Source organism: Muntiacus reevesi, chromosome 5 (genome assembly GCF_963930625.1).
Source record: "Muntiacus reevesi chromosome 5, mMunRee1.1, whole genome shotgun sequence".
Taxonomy (NCBI): domain Eukaryota; kingdom Metazoa; phylum Chordata; class Mammalia; order Artiodactyla; family Cervidae; genus Muntiacus; species Muntiacus reevesi.
The window spans coordinates 12696219-12714548 of record NC_089253.1 but is presented as its reverse complement, the minus strand read 5'-3'; the positions used below and the strand labels follow the sequence as shown (position 1 = coordinate 12714548).

The 18330-nt window shown below is 37.0% G+C and overlaps 1 protein-coding gene across 2 annotated transcripts in view; it reads right to left on the bottom strand.

Annotated features, from left to right (window-relative positions):
• Positions 1 to 4320: 4320 nt before the first annotated feature.
• Positions 4321 to 18330, bottom strand: part of PRCP (prolylcarboxypeptidase) — an 81700-nt gene continuing 67690 nt past the window's right edge. For both annotated transcript variants that reach the window (XM_065936994.1, XM_065936993.1), the window contains 3 exons: positions 13248 to 13412; positions 12121 to 12308; positions 4321 to 5065 (listed from right to left, as the gene is read on the bottom strand). In XM_065936994.1, the coding sequence (XP_065793066.1) occupies positions 4849 to 5065; positions 12121 to 12308; positions 13248 to 13412 (570 nt within the window). In that variant the 3' untranslated portion in view covers positions 4321 to 4848. The remainder of the gene's footprint in view (positions 5066 to 12120; positions 12309 to 13247; positions 13413 to 18330) is intronic.

Genomic DNA, 18330 nt, shown 5'->3' with positions numbered 1-18330 from the left:
CCTCTTCTAGTATAGCCCCATTACCATTTAGATAACATTAAAATATCATATTTCAAAACAGCATTCTCTTATTCCCACAGACCAGCTCAGGTTATTCCTTGCTAAATTTCCTAATAATCCCCACTCTTCATAGCATTTACAATTGTACCCACTTTTTGTATAATTTGACATTTCATGTCTCATTCCCACTGGAATATAAACCTTCTTAGGACAGATACTGTGTTTGCTTTTTCACCACTGTATCCTCTAAGTTTCACAACAACATCTTATGCCTTGTAGGTGCTCCGTAAGTTAAGAGAGGGAGAAGTTGTATTCCTGATTACCATTTTGGAAAATCACAATACCTATTTACAGATTAAAAAAAACAACTATTTAACTTTGTTTAACCCATCATTTTCCAAACTTGGCTTATCTATGAATCTATTACATAAGTCATGTATTTTTTTCGGGGAGGGGACACCTGTGTTCCAAGAAACACTGTTTGGCAGATACACTGAATTGCTTGAGCTGCTCTTCCTCTATCTTTATCCTAAACAGAGTGCCTCTCTTAAGTCATGCCTTTATGATTGCATCCCTCCCTAACCACCTGAGAGTTGTGAGTTTGTGAGGTGGTGCAGCCCAAGGGGTCTGAGGACACCATTCTGGGAAGTCATTGCAGGTCTTCTGCGAGCAGAAAAGAGGAAGCTGGTCTGCAGAGATGAAGCAGCCATGGGGAAGAAAGAATTTGGCAGGGCTCCCATACTCAAATGGGATCATGTAGTTCAACAGGAGTAAGGAGAATTCTTCTTCCCTGTTTGAAGAAATTCAAATTCAGAACTTTCTTAACAACTGGTTCTCGAAGTGTGATCCCCCACCATCATGTGGAAATCTGTTAGAAATGCAACTTCTCAGGATCCACCCCAAGATGTATTATATAAACCCCGGAGTCAGGTTCACCAATCAATGTTTTAACAAGCCCTCAGGTAATTCTGATGCACATGCACATTTTAGATTGCTGGCCAAATTATAAATAAGAGAAACAAATCTTACTCACAATTTGACAACTGATGACCTCTGCTGTGAGCAAGAGAAACAGAAAGTAGCAGTCTTGACTTTAAATGACTTTCTAGACCCTAATTCCATTCTTTCACAATTCCTAGTTACCCAAGTCCTGGAGCTATTCTTGCATAGCTTCAATAAACTTTTTCTTTTGTTTAAGTTCATTTAATGAGGGTTTGTTGCTTTAATTCAAACAAAGATTTAAGCTACACCAATAAAATGAAAACAACAAAACAACAGTGACAACAAAGAAACCAGGATACAAGGCTTGGTTCTGCTAAAAAATGAGCTGTGAGGCCTTAGACAAAGCCCTTTTCTCTGGGTCATGATGGCATCACCTATGAATGATGTGATTGGCCTGGATGACACCTGAGAGGTCTTCAGAGCCCTCTAATATGCTCGGCTAGACACTGGCTCCTCTGGATAATCTCTTAACTCTACAGATCCCCTAAGAAAGGCCTCGAAGTTTCTTTAGTTCTTCCCATTAGTTCTACCTGTCACTCTAGGTAGTAAGAGTAACAAATACAGAAAATAAAAAACACTCCAACTCTCTGTCTCTCTCTTTCCTGGTCTTTCAAAAGCATCAATCATTAATTAGAGGGATGCTTTAAATAAGGCTTATTTGATGCTTCAGTTGTTTTTCAATTTAAATTTTAAAATTTTAGTACATTATAATTAGGCCAACTTTAGTTAAGGCTGCTATCTGTCATGAAATGTACATAGATTGGGTCATTTATTTTTCTGGAGTTGAGCTGCAGGAGTTGCTTGTATATTTTTGAGATTAATCCTTTGTTGCTTCATCTGCTATTATTTTCTCCCAATCTGAGGGCTGTCTTTTCACCTTACTTATAGTTTCCTTTGTTGTGCAAAAGCTTTTAAGTTTCAATAGGTCCTATTTGTTTATTTTTGCTTTTATTTCCAATATTCTGTGAGGTGGGTCATAGAGGATCCTGCTGTGATTTATGTCGGAGAGTGTTTTGCCTATGTTCTCCTCTAGGAGTTTTATAGTTTCTGGTCTTACATTTAGATCTTTAATCCATTTTGAGTTTATTTTTGTGTATGGTGTTAGAAAGTGTTCTAGTTTCATTCTTTTAAAAGTGGTTGACCAGTTTTCCCAGCACCACTTGTTAAAGAGGTTGTCTTTTTTCCATTGTATATTCTTGCCTCTTTTGTTTACAAGCAATAAATGCTGGAGAGGGTGTAGAGAAAAGGGAACCCTCTTACACTGTTGGTGGGAATGCAAACTAGTACAGCCGCTGTGGAGAACAGTGTGGAGATTTCTTAAAAAACTGGAAATAGAACTGCCATATGACCCAGCAATACCACTCCTGGGCATACACACCGAGGAAACCAGATCTGAAAGAGACACGTGCACCCCAATGTTCATCGCAGCACTGTTTATAATAGCCAGGACATGGAAGCAACCCAGATGCCCATCAGCAGACAAATAAATAAGGAAGCTGTGGTACATTATATACCATGGAATATTACTCAGCCGTTAAAAAGAATTCATTTGAATCAGTTCTAATGAGATGGATGAAACTGGAGCCCATTATACAGAGTGAAGTACATCAGAAAGATAAAGAACATTACAGCATACTAACACATATATATGGAATTTAGAAAGATGGTAATGATAAGCCTATATGCAAAACAGAAAAAGAGACACAGATGTACAGAACAGACTTTTGGACTCTGTGGGAGAAGGCGAGGGTGGGATGTTTCGAGAGAACAGCATGTATATTATCTATAGTGAAACAGATCACTAGCCCAGGCTGGATGCATGAGACAAGTGCTCAGGCCTGGTGCACTGGGAAGACCCAGAGGAATTGGGTGGAGAGGGAGGTGGGAGCGGGGATCGGGATGGGGAATACATGTAATTCCATGGCTGATTCATATCAATGTATGACAAAACCCACTGAAATGTTGTGAAGTAATTAGCCTCCAACTAATAAAAATAATTGAAAAAAAAAAAAAGAAATGTACATAGAAAAAACATGTACACACAACCAACTTGCAGAAAAATTCTCATTTGGGAGCAACTATTCTCTTCACAAAAATGCAGCTCATGCAAACAGTCACTATTAAGTGAAGTGGAAATGTATTTTTTAAAGATTTTAAGTAAAAAAAAAGGTTTCAATGAAAATATCCTAAAATATATCCTAAAATAAACAATAAGAATACCCTCCATTAAGCCCATAAATGCTGCATTATAAAACTTATTAGTTGACAAAGAATAAAAAGTAGTACTTTTTTTGACCCTTAAATTCTCACCCCAGTAGATTTCTCTGATGCTGAAATGAAAATAGTGACCAAATGCTTTGATGGACAACTCATTACAATGAGAACTGAAGGCTTCTGAAATCAGACAAAGATTTTTCTGTATCTCCCAGATGCCAGGGGAAGTAAGAGAAATATTTTGGTCTACCATCCAAGAATGAACACTATATCTGCATTTTATTTAAAAAAAAAAATAAGCGCTTTAGAAATAATCAAGCTCAAGATATAGTTTTCAAAAAGCAGAAAATGTTACCAAGGCACAGTGAAGAAAAAAAATGTGAGAGAAAATAAAAAGAAACAAGGGGAAAGAAATCTTTCAACAGAGTAGAAACTGTTAGTCTCTCTCTGTCCATGAAAGGTTTTGATCCAACCCTATTTGTTATCCTAGAAAAGCTCTTCTGAAGAAAGGTCTCAGTGTAAGAACTGCTTAAAAGAAGCCAACCCCTTGGAAATAGGAACGGCTCAGCCATTTATTAATGTCAAATATGCTGCCTGCATGAATTAGTCAGCTTGTCTTTTGGAAGCTATACAGAAAAGTTCTTCTGCACCTGCCTCTTAGTGTCCTGACACTTCTGGCTTTAATGACAACATAACAACCACCAGAAAATGAAATTTAAAAAACAAAGCACTGAACACCACTACGTTTTACCTTCTGAATAGCTGATTGATCAATTTTTAAAGGTTTCTTACTGAAGTATCATCAGCGACTGGAGAATATAAAAGCTTGCGTAGATGTAAAAAGAAAAGGAAAACAGAGTCATTTTCCTAAACTGGCAAAATGTAACCAAATTACCACAAAACTTACCTTAGAAACAAAGAGAAATTGGGCAGAGAAGGCCAGATTTCTTACTGGCAGTACCACAGTGGCAAATATCCCAGAATAAGAAAAGCTGCCAAATAGAAGAGAGAAAGTTAAAGGACTTTCCTTTAAAAACAGTCAACCCCAGTGCACACAGCATTCCTAACAGCTGGAGCAAGCTTCAGAAGCAACACACAGGTATAAGGTCCAGCCCTATTCTTTATTTACAGCACAGTTAAAAGTTATTGAATCAAGCACAAAAGAAACGACTCCCATTTCCTGGTTTGGCATTGGATATCCTTCCTACCAGCTGCAATTACATCATTTTTATCCATCTTCTTCTTTTCCTTTGGGAGGGTAGAAAAGGGGCAAGTGACAAATGGGCCAAAGAGACTTCAACTTCAAAACCAAGAGAAATCCTTGCTTTCAGAGAAACAAAAGAAGTGATTCTCCGTCTTGTGAAAGGCAATCAATACTCTGCTCCAGTTATGAAGGCCGTGGATGGTGTGGGAAAGCTGTGGTGAAGAGATTCTCCCTGGAGGTGGCACAAGGATAGTGAGGACTCGGGTCGTGGGATGGTGCTATCCCCACCATCACGTTTGCTCTATCTCAGTCTTCACCACACCAGATTTAATGAACAAGGGAAAGTAATTATGCACAGAAAGCCAAAGTGAATGGAAATGTAGGAGGAATGAACTTAAAAGAGGAAACTGAAAATGATCAAAAGTTACTCAGTTCATTTTTCTCAGACGGACATAGAAATCACTGATCCACTGCTTCATGTATTTAACTTCCAAGGCGCGAGTTAACTGCACACTGACAGGATCCAAGGCATTGCTGGCTCGGAGATCTAGATGATGGGCTCCATTTGGAATGACGATCGCAAGTAAGGTGTCTGTAATATCCTTGGTTACTCCACCTCCTGACCAGGGGTCTAGTTCACCATTGCTAAGTGAGGGAAAGAAATAAGTTAGATTGCTAGTTTTTTATGTCTATGTAAAAGATAAGATAGGAGAAACCTATTATATGCATAACACCTAAAATTACAAGCTTATAAACTAGGGAATATGATCTGAAGATTTAATCTGTCATATAGAAAGGTGCTTCATCCTGGAGTTTGACAATACTTCTGTGACCAGGTACAAGAAATAGGACCAGAGAACACTGAAGGTGGTGCCCCATGAATCAATCTAGATTATACTGGAACTTCAAATTTAGAAGACTCAATTCCAATCCTAGCTTCATTACTCAAAAGTTGTCTGACCTTACATAAGTTAGCTGCCTCAGTTTCCTCATATATAAAGCAGAGTTAACAAGGCCTATGTCAGGAGGTTGCTTTTAAGGGTTAAATCAGATGGTACATGTGTATATACTGAATTAATGTTAGGCACGTGGGAGTCCCTCAACTAAAGCCTGTTTCCTTCCTTCCTAGAATCCAAATATTAGTGATAAAGAAAAAAAAAAAACTATACTTAAAAATGTTGATTATCTCTTCAGTCAATTCAGTCACACAGTTATGTCTGACTCTTTGCAACCCCGTGGACTGCAGCATGCCAGGCTTCCCTGTCCATCACCAACTCCCAGAGCTTACTCAAACTCTTGTCCATCGAGTCAGTGATGCCATCCAACAATCTCATCCTCTGTCATCCCCTTCTCCTCTGCCTTCAATCCTTCCCAGCATCAAGGTCTTTTCTAGGGAGTTCTTCGCATCAGGAGGCCAAAGTACTGAAGCTTCAGCTTCAGCATCAGTCCTTCCAATGAATATTCAGGACTCATTTCTTTTAGGATTGACTGGTTGGATCTCTTTGCTGTCCAAGGGACTCTCAAGAACCTTCTCCAACACCACAGTTCAAAAGCATCAATGCTTCAGGGCTCAGCTTTCTTTATAGTCCAACTCTCACATCCATACATGACTACTGGAAAAAACCATAGCTTTGACTAGACAGACCTCTGTCGGCAAAGTATTGTCTCTGCTTCTTAATATGCTCTCTAGGTTCATCATAGCTTTTTCTCCAAGGAGAAAGAGTTTTTTAACTTCATGGCTACGGTCACCATCTGCAGTGATTTTGGAGCCCCCCAAAATTAACTCTGTCACTGTTTTCACTATTTCCCCATCTATTTGCCATGAAGTGATGGGACCAGATGGCATGATCTTAGTTTTTTGAATGCTAAGTTTTAGGCCAGCTTTTTCACTCTCTTCTCTCACTTTCAACAAGAGGCTCTTTAGTTCCTCTTCACTTTCTGCCATAAGGTTATTGATTATCTGAGATTATTGATATTACTATTATTATTGTTATCTGAGGTTATTGATATTTCTCCCGGCAATCTTGATTCCAGCTTGTGCTTCATCCAGTCTGGCACTTCGCCTGATGTACTCTGCATGTAAGTTAAATAAGCAAGGTGATAATATACAGCCTTGACATACTTCTTTCCCAATTCAGAACCAGTCTATTGCTCCATGTCTGGTTCTAACTGTTACTTCTTGACCTGCATACAGATTTCTCAGGAGGCAGGTAAGGCAAAATATAATAAGACAAGTGCCAGTCCTGAATATTCATTGAAAGGACTGATGCTGAAGCTAAAGCTCCAATACTTTGGCCACCTGATGCAAAGAACTGACTTACTGGAAAAGACCCTGATGCTGGGAAAGATTGAAGGCGGGAGGAGAAAGGGGCAACAGAGGATGAGATGGTTGGATGGTATCACCAACTCAGTGGACATTAGTTTGAGTAAACTCAGGGAGTCAGTGATGAACAGGGAGACCTGGCGGGCTGCAGTCCATGGGGTCACAATGAGTTGGACACGACCGAGCAACTGAAGTAAACTGAACTGATAGAGCTTCTCTATCTTTGGCTGCAAAGAATATAATCAATCTGATTTCAGTATTGACCATCTGGTGATGCTCATGTGTAGAGTTGTCTCTTGTGTTGTTGGAAGAGGGTGTTTGCTATGACCAGTGTGTTCTCTTGGCAAAACTCTGTGTAGCCTTTACCCTGCTTCATTTTATACTCCAAGGTCAAACTTGCCTGTTACTCCATGTATCTCTTGATTTCCTACTTTTGTATTCCAATCCCCTATGAAGAAAAGGACATCTTTTTTGGTGTTAGTTCTAAGAGGTCTTGTAGGTCTTCATGGAACTATTCAGCTTCAGCTTCTTCTGCATTAGTGGTTGGGGTATAGATTTGGATTACTGTGATGCTGAGTAGTTTGCCTTGGAAATGAACCAAGGTTATTTGTCATTTTCGAGATTGCACCCAAGTACTGAATTTCAGACTTCTTAGTTGACTATGAGGGCTACTCCATTTCTTCTAAGGGATTTTGGCCCACAGTAGTAGACATATATCTACTAGTAGTAGATATCTAGTAGTAGAGGTCTTCCTTAGTCACCTCATCAAAAATTCAAACTCCCTCCCAACCCCCACTAACATTTCATAACCTTCTTCCCTGGTTTATTTTTCCCCCCTTAGCACCTTTCTCCTTCTAACATGCTTATAAGTGCTATCTTGTTTTTACCCATCTCTCAAACTAAAACTTCCCAAGGGCAGGGTTTTTTGTCTGTTTTATTACTGTATCTTCAGTGCCTAGCATACACTAGGAGCTATATAAATATTTATTGAATGAATAAAAAAGAATAATCTAGTCATTTGTAGCCTTATATCAGATGCTCTGCACAGAAGAGGTCTATACATATATGCTTGTGAGTTCAGGAACATGTAAATCACTCCAGTACTTTTTACATGGAAAAGCAGAGTTCACATAAGTGATTAATGTAAATATACAGACAGTGACATTCAGCTAGGTATAATACTGGCAAGAAACAGTGAACTAAGTCAGCAGGTCTAAGTTTTATACCCCCAGTAAGCCACATGACTTTGGGTAAGTCACCTGACCCCTCTGAATCTAATTCTCATGTGTATTACCAAAAAAAAAACTTTTAAAGATAGTGCCCTTCAATCACAGAGACACTGTGAGATTCAACTTGAATAATACGTTTGGAAATAAGGCATAAACTATAAAATACCACATGAATGTGCAGTATTATTAGAATTATTATCATATTCTATAAGCATGAGAAGTGTTAATACTTCTGAGAGGTAAGTGAAGCATGAAAAGGGATGCCACAGCATTTCTCACAGAAATTTGGTCATAAAAATGCATGCAATCAATTTTCCAGGTAAATGTTCAAGTTAAAAAGGAAATAAGCATTTAGGTACATTAAATATATGTGTGCTTGAAATATAAGTCTAAAATCCCTGTTCTCGCCTGACCACACTTTTAACCACATTTTTGGTTTTTTAAGAAATTAATTCAATTGTAACTTAACATCATTCTTAGGGGGAGAAATCACTCTGAAAATTTACTTTTTTTGGTTTTATTAAAAACAAGAGGAAAAACTCACATGCAAAATAGGATGTTAGTTTTCAACTATGAGATAAATTTTTAAAGTAAACTACACAAGGGGTTCGATTCTCTTAAGTGAACAAGTGGCCTTTATCATTATTCCAATTTGACAGGACCAACCAAGATAGGAAACTCTCCATTATTTGCAAAACAAAAAAGCTATCCCAACAGCTACATAATAAGCAAACTGCATTTGATTTAAAAGGTCATCTGAATCCACCCAGTGGCTTAGCAACAGTGTTTGGAGTTGCTGAGAGACCTAAAATGCACATGGACTTGAATTTCTTGGTCCTAGACATGAGAAAGCTAAATCAGTCACTGGGAAATTTACAGGAGAAAAAAATACTGGCTTTCATGAGAGAACCTAGATGCCTGCATAAAATTCCCAACAGTAAGCCTCACTTAATTGCTGGCAAAAATTAATTTGCCTGAAAAATTATGTTAAATTAACCAGCTTCTTAGGGACTCCTTTTTGAATTTATATTTAAATAACTGAAAATGACTATTGGTAAAATAATTTCTCAACAACTGGGTTTTGGGGAAAAAAATAAATCCTTCCAACAAAAATATTGTGGAATAAGAAAATTGCTAAAATGGAACTACTAATAGCTACTATTAAATTCTTATTTGCTCAGCATGTTTACTGACTGCCTACTATGTATCAGGTACTGAGTGGGTAGTTAACTCAACTGTGAACATACAAAAATCTCTGCCCTCATAGTGCTCATTTCTATGATTATCTACTCCTTGAAGTAACTCTGGCAGGCAATTATTATTTCTAACTAATATAAATTGGCAATTTGCCTGAAGGCACATGGTTAACCGAAGCAGAATGGCACCTAGGTCTCTCCAACTTCAAAGCCCAAGCTCTTAACTTGCAGATCTCTAATTTAACAATTAAAAACAGACTGAATTTTCTAAGTAAAAATGTAGTCACCGTTGGATTTGTATGAGATGCCTTAAGGAGAGAAGTATGAACATAAAATATGCTTTCCACATGGTTCCTTGGACATTTTCTTATCATCAACCATAAATATTTTGTAACTGATAGCCACTCAGTAGACAGAACAGAATCACCTAATGCTGCTTTTTTATTTTCAGAATGTGCTTTCTTTAGAAAAGCAATAGAATTTTGAATTTTTAAATAAGGTATGTTTTACATCAAATTCTTCACACCTAGCAGTACATGGGAAAAAAAATTCTTTTTAAAAGTATATTTGCCACTGCAGGAAGATAAACCAGCATTTTCATATAGTTCTGCCTTTATACTTTCACATGCCTCTGAAATTTTCCTGAGCTTTATGTCATTTCTCATCCTTATCAACACACAAATTAACTGGGCATCTACTATGTGCCAGTCACTGTGGCAGGTGCTAAAGGCACAGAGATGATTAAGAAAAATTCTCTGTCACTGAGAAGATCATAATCTCATTTGAGAAATGAGATTTCTCTGTTCTCTGAGAAATGAGTCAGGGGCAGAGAGAAACACAAACAGGTAATTTCCACACAGAGTGCTAAGTGATAGTCACAGGCTTTAGAGGAGCTAAGTGTGTAATGTAACCTCCTTGGAGATGTCAGGGAAGGTTTCCTGGAGGATGCCTGAGTCTTAAGAAAAGGAAAAAAGTGGAAGGAAAAGGATATTCAGGAACGAGTAGTTCCCTCCTGGCTCAAAGCTAAAGTACAGGGCTGTGAGTATACTTACACTTACTCATTCAATGGAAATTTTTTGAGCATATAATTTGTCAGGTCTGGGCTAAATATTTCACTGGGTTAACTCTTTTAAGTATCACAGCAACTCTATAGGGTGATTGGCATTATTATTCTCATTTTACAGAAGAGAAACCTGGGGACCAAAGAGCTTAAATAATTTAAGACAGTTCACTCTAACTATGCATAGCTCTGTTAGGAAGACCTTTCTTACACTAGCCAAAAGTTTTGTTTTTTTTTTTAATGTTGAGCCATATTTTCTACCTACTGTTTCAGTTCTACTCCCAACTTTTTCCAACAAAATCTATCCTTTCCCCAATGATGATGATGACAATAACTTATTTTGATACCCAGAGGAAAATAAGTAAAAAGGATAAATGGACAACTAAAATACTCATATAATGGTTGAATCCAACAAAAAAGCACAAAGTATTTGACCAAAACTCAAATATCAAAACCTTCATAGATAAGATTCAAATACTCCACTTTACAATTCAACTTGAACTTCAGCTTTATGAGGTCAAAGCAAATAAGGATGAGCTTATAGCCTCTGCATGCCAGAGAAATCCATATAAGTACTACCTGGAGGTAAGTTTCTAAAAACAAGAAAATGACAAAGTATTTCCTTCTCTGAGGGAACAAAGATGAGCTTTGATACCCAAGGCTTACATTTAAGCCTTTTCAGTCCTCTCAGTCCTATCATGTTTTCCTGATTTCAAACATCCTAATTTGGTACAGTTTCCTACCCTAAATATACTTGCTTGCTCAACTGTCACCTCAAAAGGCTGAGCTGAAAAGTATAGTTTTGAAGAATTCTACTGAGGACAAGGTAAATAATTCTAGGGAATTAAACAAAAAGAATCTTTAAGTTTTGCATTTAGTGTCTCACATTTGTGGGGGGAGGTATCCTACTGAGTGAGAAAGTAGCATGAATCCAATAAGAAAAAGGTTCTTTTGCAAAATGGGCAGTGTTACTGGCTTAAACCCAGAGAGTGATCTTTCAGTTACAACAGCATTGTTCCTTCCTAAAAGCTTTCAGTCATGTCTCCAAAGTCAAATGTAACTCTGTTTAGAAGAATTTGTGAAAGAATAATGTTTACAATTTAAACAATTGGTTAAGAGATATGTATGGATATCTCTCTACTATTTCCACATAAACTTGGTGAATTTTCTTATTAAATGGTTGCTATTTTAATAACTAACAACCTAATGTTCAAGCCAAAACACGGAAATTTTGAAGTCACAATCAGGCACATTTTGAGTCTACTTGATTATCTCCAATATGAACCAATACCAGATATGACTCTTCTAGAGAAACAGTGTTACAGAATAAACAGTTTTTGTAGTCAGATAGGCCAAGGTTGAAAACTGGCTTTATCACTTGGTAACTAAAACAAAAGTGGATGAGTTTTGGCAAGTGACTGCACACACTGACTTTCACCTTCCTCCTGTAGAAACTTCTTGCAAGGTTTTTGTGGGAATTACGTGATATATTTAAAGTGCCTCATATAGTGCCTGGGACAGAACAGAGTGGGCACCTCAAAAGTGTTTGCTACGTATATACTGAAGATTTTTTATCATTGATAACAATAGAAACAATCACGAGACAAATTGAGAACAACAGATGATGCTTCCTTTTCTTTTGAGCACACTTTTTAAAATATTTTAACTTTGCTGTTGTTGTTTTTAAGCCTTTAAACATACTGCAATAGAACAAAAAATCATATCACCTTTCAGAATCCTTTATCTTTCAAGGAGTAGAAAAATATGATAGATATCACTGCTACATTCTACACTGTTTTTTAACTGTGCAACATTTTCCTGGTTTTCTTTTCTCATCCATTCTACAAATGTCTCCATCAGCCAGAATTTTCTTTAAATCAACAAAATTTCACCTGAAAATGATGTTTGTGTGTGAACTGATGTTCTTGCCTCCATACATAGTAGGGATCCAAGAGGGCCTCGGTCTCACACCCCACTGTTTAAAACAGTCATCAGAATATTCCTTCATGTTCCACGAGTGAGGTTCGAACATGTCATCAACGCCATCAGAACAGGTGGGCATGACCATTTCTGTACAGGCCTGAAAAAGCAAACCAGGAAAGATTCTAGTGAGAAAATGAAGCACAAAGAGTGAAATAAGTTGTCCAAGGTCATACAGCTCGGAAGCAAAAAAGTGAGGGTTTGAGCTCAACAGTCTGGCCTCAGAGCCCCTGTTCGTTACTCCATACCACCTCTCTTTATTCCTAAGGCTCGACTGAGAAGTCACAGAAGTTGGGGCTATATATTCCTTCTTCACAAACTATTTCATTTCATATCTATTATCATATTGAATTCTCAAAAAATTCTGGAGGAAAATATTGCCATTATTATTACTGTTCTCATTGTACAGATGAAAAAATGGAGGCTCAGATAGAATCAAGTTAGACTCCCTCTTCTCTTCTTTTCTGTGTCCATAAAATGCTACTTTTATAGGACTTACTAAGATCTATTGTAATATTAGTTTAGCTACCTATGTTTTCCACCAAGCTACATTTGATGATTAGATCATATTTTATTTACAATAAAATAAATTTATACCCAATTTGTATAGTTGGGGCCTGGAATAGTGCCTGACATGCAGTAAGTATTCAGAATATATTTGGTGATGATTAAATACCAAACTGAAGTAGTATACATAGGATAGATAAACAACAAGGTCCTACTATATAAAAGAGGAAACTATATTCAATATCCAGCAATAAACCATAATGGAAAAGAATATGCATATATATAACTGAGTCACTTTGCCATTTATTAGAAATTAACACAACATTGTAAATCAACTATACTTCAATAAAATTTTTTAAAATTGAATTGGTATTTAATGAATGAATGAAGAAACTCATCCACGGTCTTGAAGTGAAAGGTAACAGAACCCAGATTTGGATCCAGGTTAGGTGATAAGATCTTGAGGATTCTGTTATAGTACAACCATAACAGTGAAAAGTAAGCTCCAATTGGGGAAATTATATACACTTACCTGATAGCTCCAACCCAGGACTCCCAGACTGCTGGTTGCTGTCTCTGAGACATTCAGACATTTTGCCTGGCCCGAATAATTGTAATACACATTCAGAGCTTGGAAAACATTCTGCACCATCAGGGTATCAGGTACATTGTAATATTTGAAATACCGGCACACTACCTGTCATTTTAGAGAGATAAAAGGGAGAAGAATCAAATATAAATATAAAATCACAGTTTTATTAAAACAAAGAAGAAACATGATTCTGATTTGATCATAAACAATCTTTAGCATCTAACTTCACTGCTTGACAATTTCTATTTATTGAGTATAACCACTTTCATAAACCAATAAACCTTTAAAATTAGTCCCCATGGGACTTTCCTGGTGGTAGTGGCTAAGACTACATGCTTCCAATGCAGGGAGCCCAGGTTCAATCCCTGTTCAGGAAACTAAATCCCACAAGCCGCAACTAAAGAGTTTGTATGCTGCAACTAAAGATTCCGCATAACCCACATGTCACAACAAAGACTGAAGATCCACGTGCCACAATTAAAACTCGGCACAGCCAAAAAAAAAAAAATAGTCCCCAAATTGTAGAAATAAACCAAAATTATCTGCATGGTATGCAAAGTGCTCCCCACCTACCACTCTAGCTTCACCTTCTGTAGCTTCTGCTCTAGTCTAGCAAAACCATTTCTACCACACCAGCTTCTTCCCCTCCTCATTGCCATGGCTCACACTGAAACACCCTGCTCCCACTCTCCCAAAGCAGTCGTGCCTGGCAAACACCAACTCATCTTCCTCAACGCAGCTCAAGTACCACCTCCTCCTCGAGGCCCCTTGCCTACGCCTTCAGGGCAGGAAGAATTAGATCACTCTCTTTGTGCCTGCACTGTATCCCGTGCCTATTTCTATCACAGCCCCTGTAATGCTGATACCATACCCATTTGATTCCAGAATGTCTTCCTCAGCACTTAGCAAGGCATCTGGCAACTAAATGCTTGCTGATTAAATGACTATCTTTTTATGAAAATGAAAAATTTATTAAATTTCTTTTGGAAAAACTCCACCAAGCTCCTATATCTGTAGCATTATAAGAAGCATCTCAGGCAGCGCCCCAGTTCCAAATACTTGACTATAGTCAGTGCTAAAAATCACAAGTAATACCTGGAGTTGGGAGTTAAGACAGGACTGACTAGTCAGGGACATAGGGAACTTTCAAGGATATGAAAATATTTCTTATCTATAGGGGCCTAGTACACAACAAGTAGCACATTCACGATTTGTATGTAAATTTTACTTCAAAAAATCATAAACAAATATAGAACTCTAGATAATGTTGTTAAAGCTGAAGTATATAGTCTATATTTCATTTATTTCTGCTCTTTCTTTCCTTCTACTGACTTTGAGCTTCACTTGTTATTTTTCTAATTCCTTGAGGTGTAAATTTAGGTTGTTTATTTGAGACTTTTATCTCTTAAGATAGGTATTTATCACTATGAATTTCTCTCCCAGAAGTGTTTTTACTACATCCCATAACTTTTGGTATGTTACATTTCCATTTATCTCTATGTATTTTTAAAATTTCTCTTTTAATTTCTTCTTTGACCCATTGAGTGTTCAATGGCATGTTGTTTAATCTCCACATATTGGTGAATTTTTCAGTTTTCTTTGTGTAATTTATTTCTCGTTTCATACCACTGTGGTTGGAAATGATGCTTCATATAATTTCAATCTTCTTAAATTTATTAAGATTTGTTTTGTGGCCAAACATTTGATTTATCTTAGAAAATGTTCTTTGTGCACTTGAGTAGAATGTATATTCTGCTATTTCAGATAGAATGTTCTATAAATATCTATTAAGTTCATCTAGTCTAATGTGTTAAGGCCAATATTTCCTTATTGATTTTATGCCTGGATGAACTATCTATCAATATAAGTGGAATATTAAAGTCCCCTCCTGGTCATGTACTGCTGTCTATTTCCACCTTTAGGTCAGTTAATATCTGCTTTACGTATATAGGTGCTCCTATGTTGAGCACATAAATATTTACAAATGTTATATCTTCTTGTTGAACTGACTCCTTTATTATTATGCAACACACTTCTTTGTGCATTATTAAAGTCTTTATTTTAAAGTCTATTTTGTTCAATACAAGAATAGCTACTCCAGCTTTATTTTGGTTTCTATTTGCATGGAGTATCTTTTTCCATCCCTTTACTTTCAGTCTGTATGTGTCCTTACATTTAAAATGACTCTCTTCTAGGCAATAATATTGATGGGTCTTGTTTTTAATTCAATCATCTACTCTATGTTTTTGATTATAGAATTTAGTCCATTTACATTAAAATAATTATTGATATATATGTGCTTATTGACATTTTGTTCGTTGTTTTCTGGCTGTTTATGTAGTTTCTCTAGCTCCTTTTTTTACCTCTTGCTCTCTTTTTTTGTGGCTTGAAGATTTTCTTTAGTGGTATGCTTATATTCCTCTCTTTATCTTTTGTATATTTACTGTAAGTTTTTGTTTTGTGGTTATCATGAGGCTTATACATAACAGTTTATATCTACAACAAAGTTGATAACACTTAAGCTTGATCCCACCGAAAAGCTCAACATTATTACCCCCCTCATTTTATGATTTTGAAGTCACATTCTACATTTTTTTATCTTGTGAATACCTAACAAATTATTGTAATCATGGTTATTTTTATTACCTTTGTCTTTTTTAGCCTTCATACTAGCTTTGTACATAATTAATCCACTACCTTTACTACTTAGTAAGTCCCCTACATATGAACCTTCAGATTGTGAACTCAAAGATGTAAATGTATTATAAACCTATTACAGTACAGTACTATGGAGCTAATTGTGTTTGTTGTATACCTAGGCTAACTTTGTTGGATTTGCAAACAAATTGGACTTACAATTGTGCTCTTAGAATGGAACTTGTTTGAATGTAAGGGACCTTCTGTATCTATTTTTCTTTCCAGTGAGGTTTATTTTTCATATGAGTTCTCGTTACTAATTAGCACCATTTCATTTCAGCTTAAAGAAGTCCCTTTTAACACTTATTCTAAGGCTGGTTTAGTGGTAATGAACGCCTTTAGTTTTTGTTTATCTGGTAAACTCTATCTGTTCTATAGTGTTCTTAGTTTAAAGATTTTTTTCCTTTTAACACTTTGAATATGTTGTGCCATTCCCTTTTGGCCTGAAAACTTTCTGCTAAAAAATCTCATAGTCTTATGGGAGTTTCTTTGCATATAAGTAATTACTTTCTCTTGTTGTTTTTAATATTTTCTCCTTAATAGAACTACCATATGACCCAGCAATCACACTGATGGGCATACACCATAGAAGATCATAATTTAAAAGGATACACGCACCCCAGGGCTCACTGCAGCACTGTTTACAATAGCTACGTCATGGAAACAACCTGACTGTCCATCAGCAGGGGAATGGATAAAGAAGCTGTGGTACATACACAACGGAGTATTGCTCAGCTTCAAAAAAGAATGAAACTGTGCCATTTGCAGAGATATGGATAGACCGAGAGACTGTCATACAGAGTGAAGTAACTTATAGAAAAATAAATTTCACATATTAACACATACATGTGGAATCTAGAAAAACTGTATAGATGATCTTACTTGCAAAGCAGAAATAGAGACACAAATGTAGAGAACAAACGTATGGACACCAAGGGGGAGAAACGGGGTGTGGTGAGATGAATCGGGAGATTCACTGGGATGGATATACATCTAGTGCTATGTATAAAATAGATAACTAATGAGAACCTACTGTATAGCATGGGGAACTCTACTCGGTGCTCTGTGGTGACATTTCCTTCCCTAGATGGAAGGAAATCCAGAGAAGAAGGGACAGATGTACACCTGTGGCTGACTCACTTTGCCATCAGCAGAAACTGACAAAGCAGGGCAAATTGTTTCTATACTCCACTGCCAGCTTTTTATACTCCACTTAAAAATAACAATATCACCTGTGTAAAAATATGTATCGATTTCCTTCTTGTCTTTAACTTCTGACTTCGTTTTTGGCTGCACTAGGCCTTTGTTGCTGTGGCTTTCTCTAGTTGCAGTAATGGGGGGCTACCCTTAGTTGCGGAGCACAGGCTTCTCAGTGTGGTGGCTTCTCTTGTTGCAGAGCAGAGGCTCTAGGTACATAGGCTTCAGGAGTTGTGGCGCATGCATTTAGGTACCCCGTGGCATGTGGAATCTTCCTGGACCAAGAATCAAACCCACGTCCCCTGCATTGGCAGTCAGATTCTTATCCACTGTACCACCAGCGAAGTCAAGACTTTTGACATTTTAACTGTAATTTGTCTTGGTATTAGTCTGTTTGGATACCTCTTATTTGGAACTCTCTGAGATTCCAGGTCTGGAAGATTAGGGAAGCTTTCAGCTGTTTTGTTTTCAAATAAGATTTCTTCCCCTCTTTCTCTTTTTCTTCTGGGAACCCTATGAAGTGAATGTTAGACCATTTGATATAAATGTTAGTCTATAAGCCCCTTAGCTATTTTCACTTTTCTTCATTCTGTTTTCCTTCTGCTGCTCTGGTAAATTCTACTGCCCTGTCTTTGAGTTGGCTGATCTTGTCTTCTGTTTCATCTAATCTGCTGTTGAACCTCTCCAGTGTAGTTTTATCAGTTATTATATTCTTGAGCTTTGTAACATCTTATTTGGTACTTCTTTAATATTTTCCATGTCTTTTTTGAAGTTCTGTGTTCATTCATTCTTCTCCCCAGTTCAGTGAGCATCTTCATAATCATTACTTTTAACTCTTTATCAGGTAAATTAATATTTCTCTCATTAAGATTTTTCTGAGTTTTATATTCTTCTTTCTTAGAACATATTCTTTCTGTTTCTTCATTCTGTTTGATTCTCTGTTTCAATTTCTATATAGTAGATGAAACAACCACCTCTCCCAGTCTTGAAGGAGTGGCCTCCTATAGAAGACAAACCATGTTGTTCAACTCTGCCCTTAACTCTTGGTTGTCTTTCAAATCTCTGTGCTTATCCAAGCAGCCTACTATAGTCTTAATAACCCCAAGGAGTTGAAGACATGCCACAACCT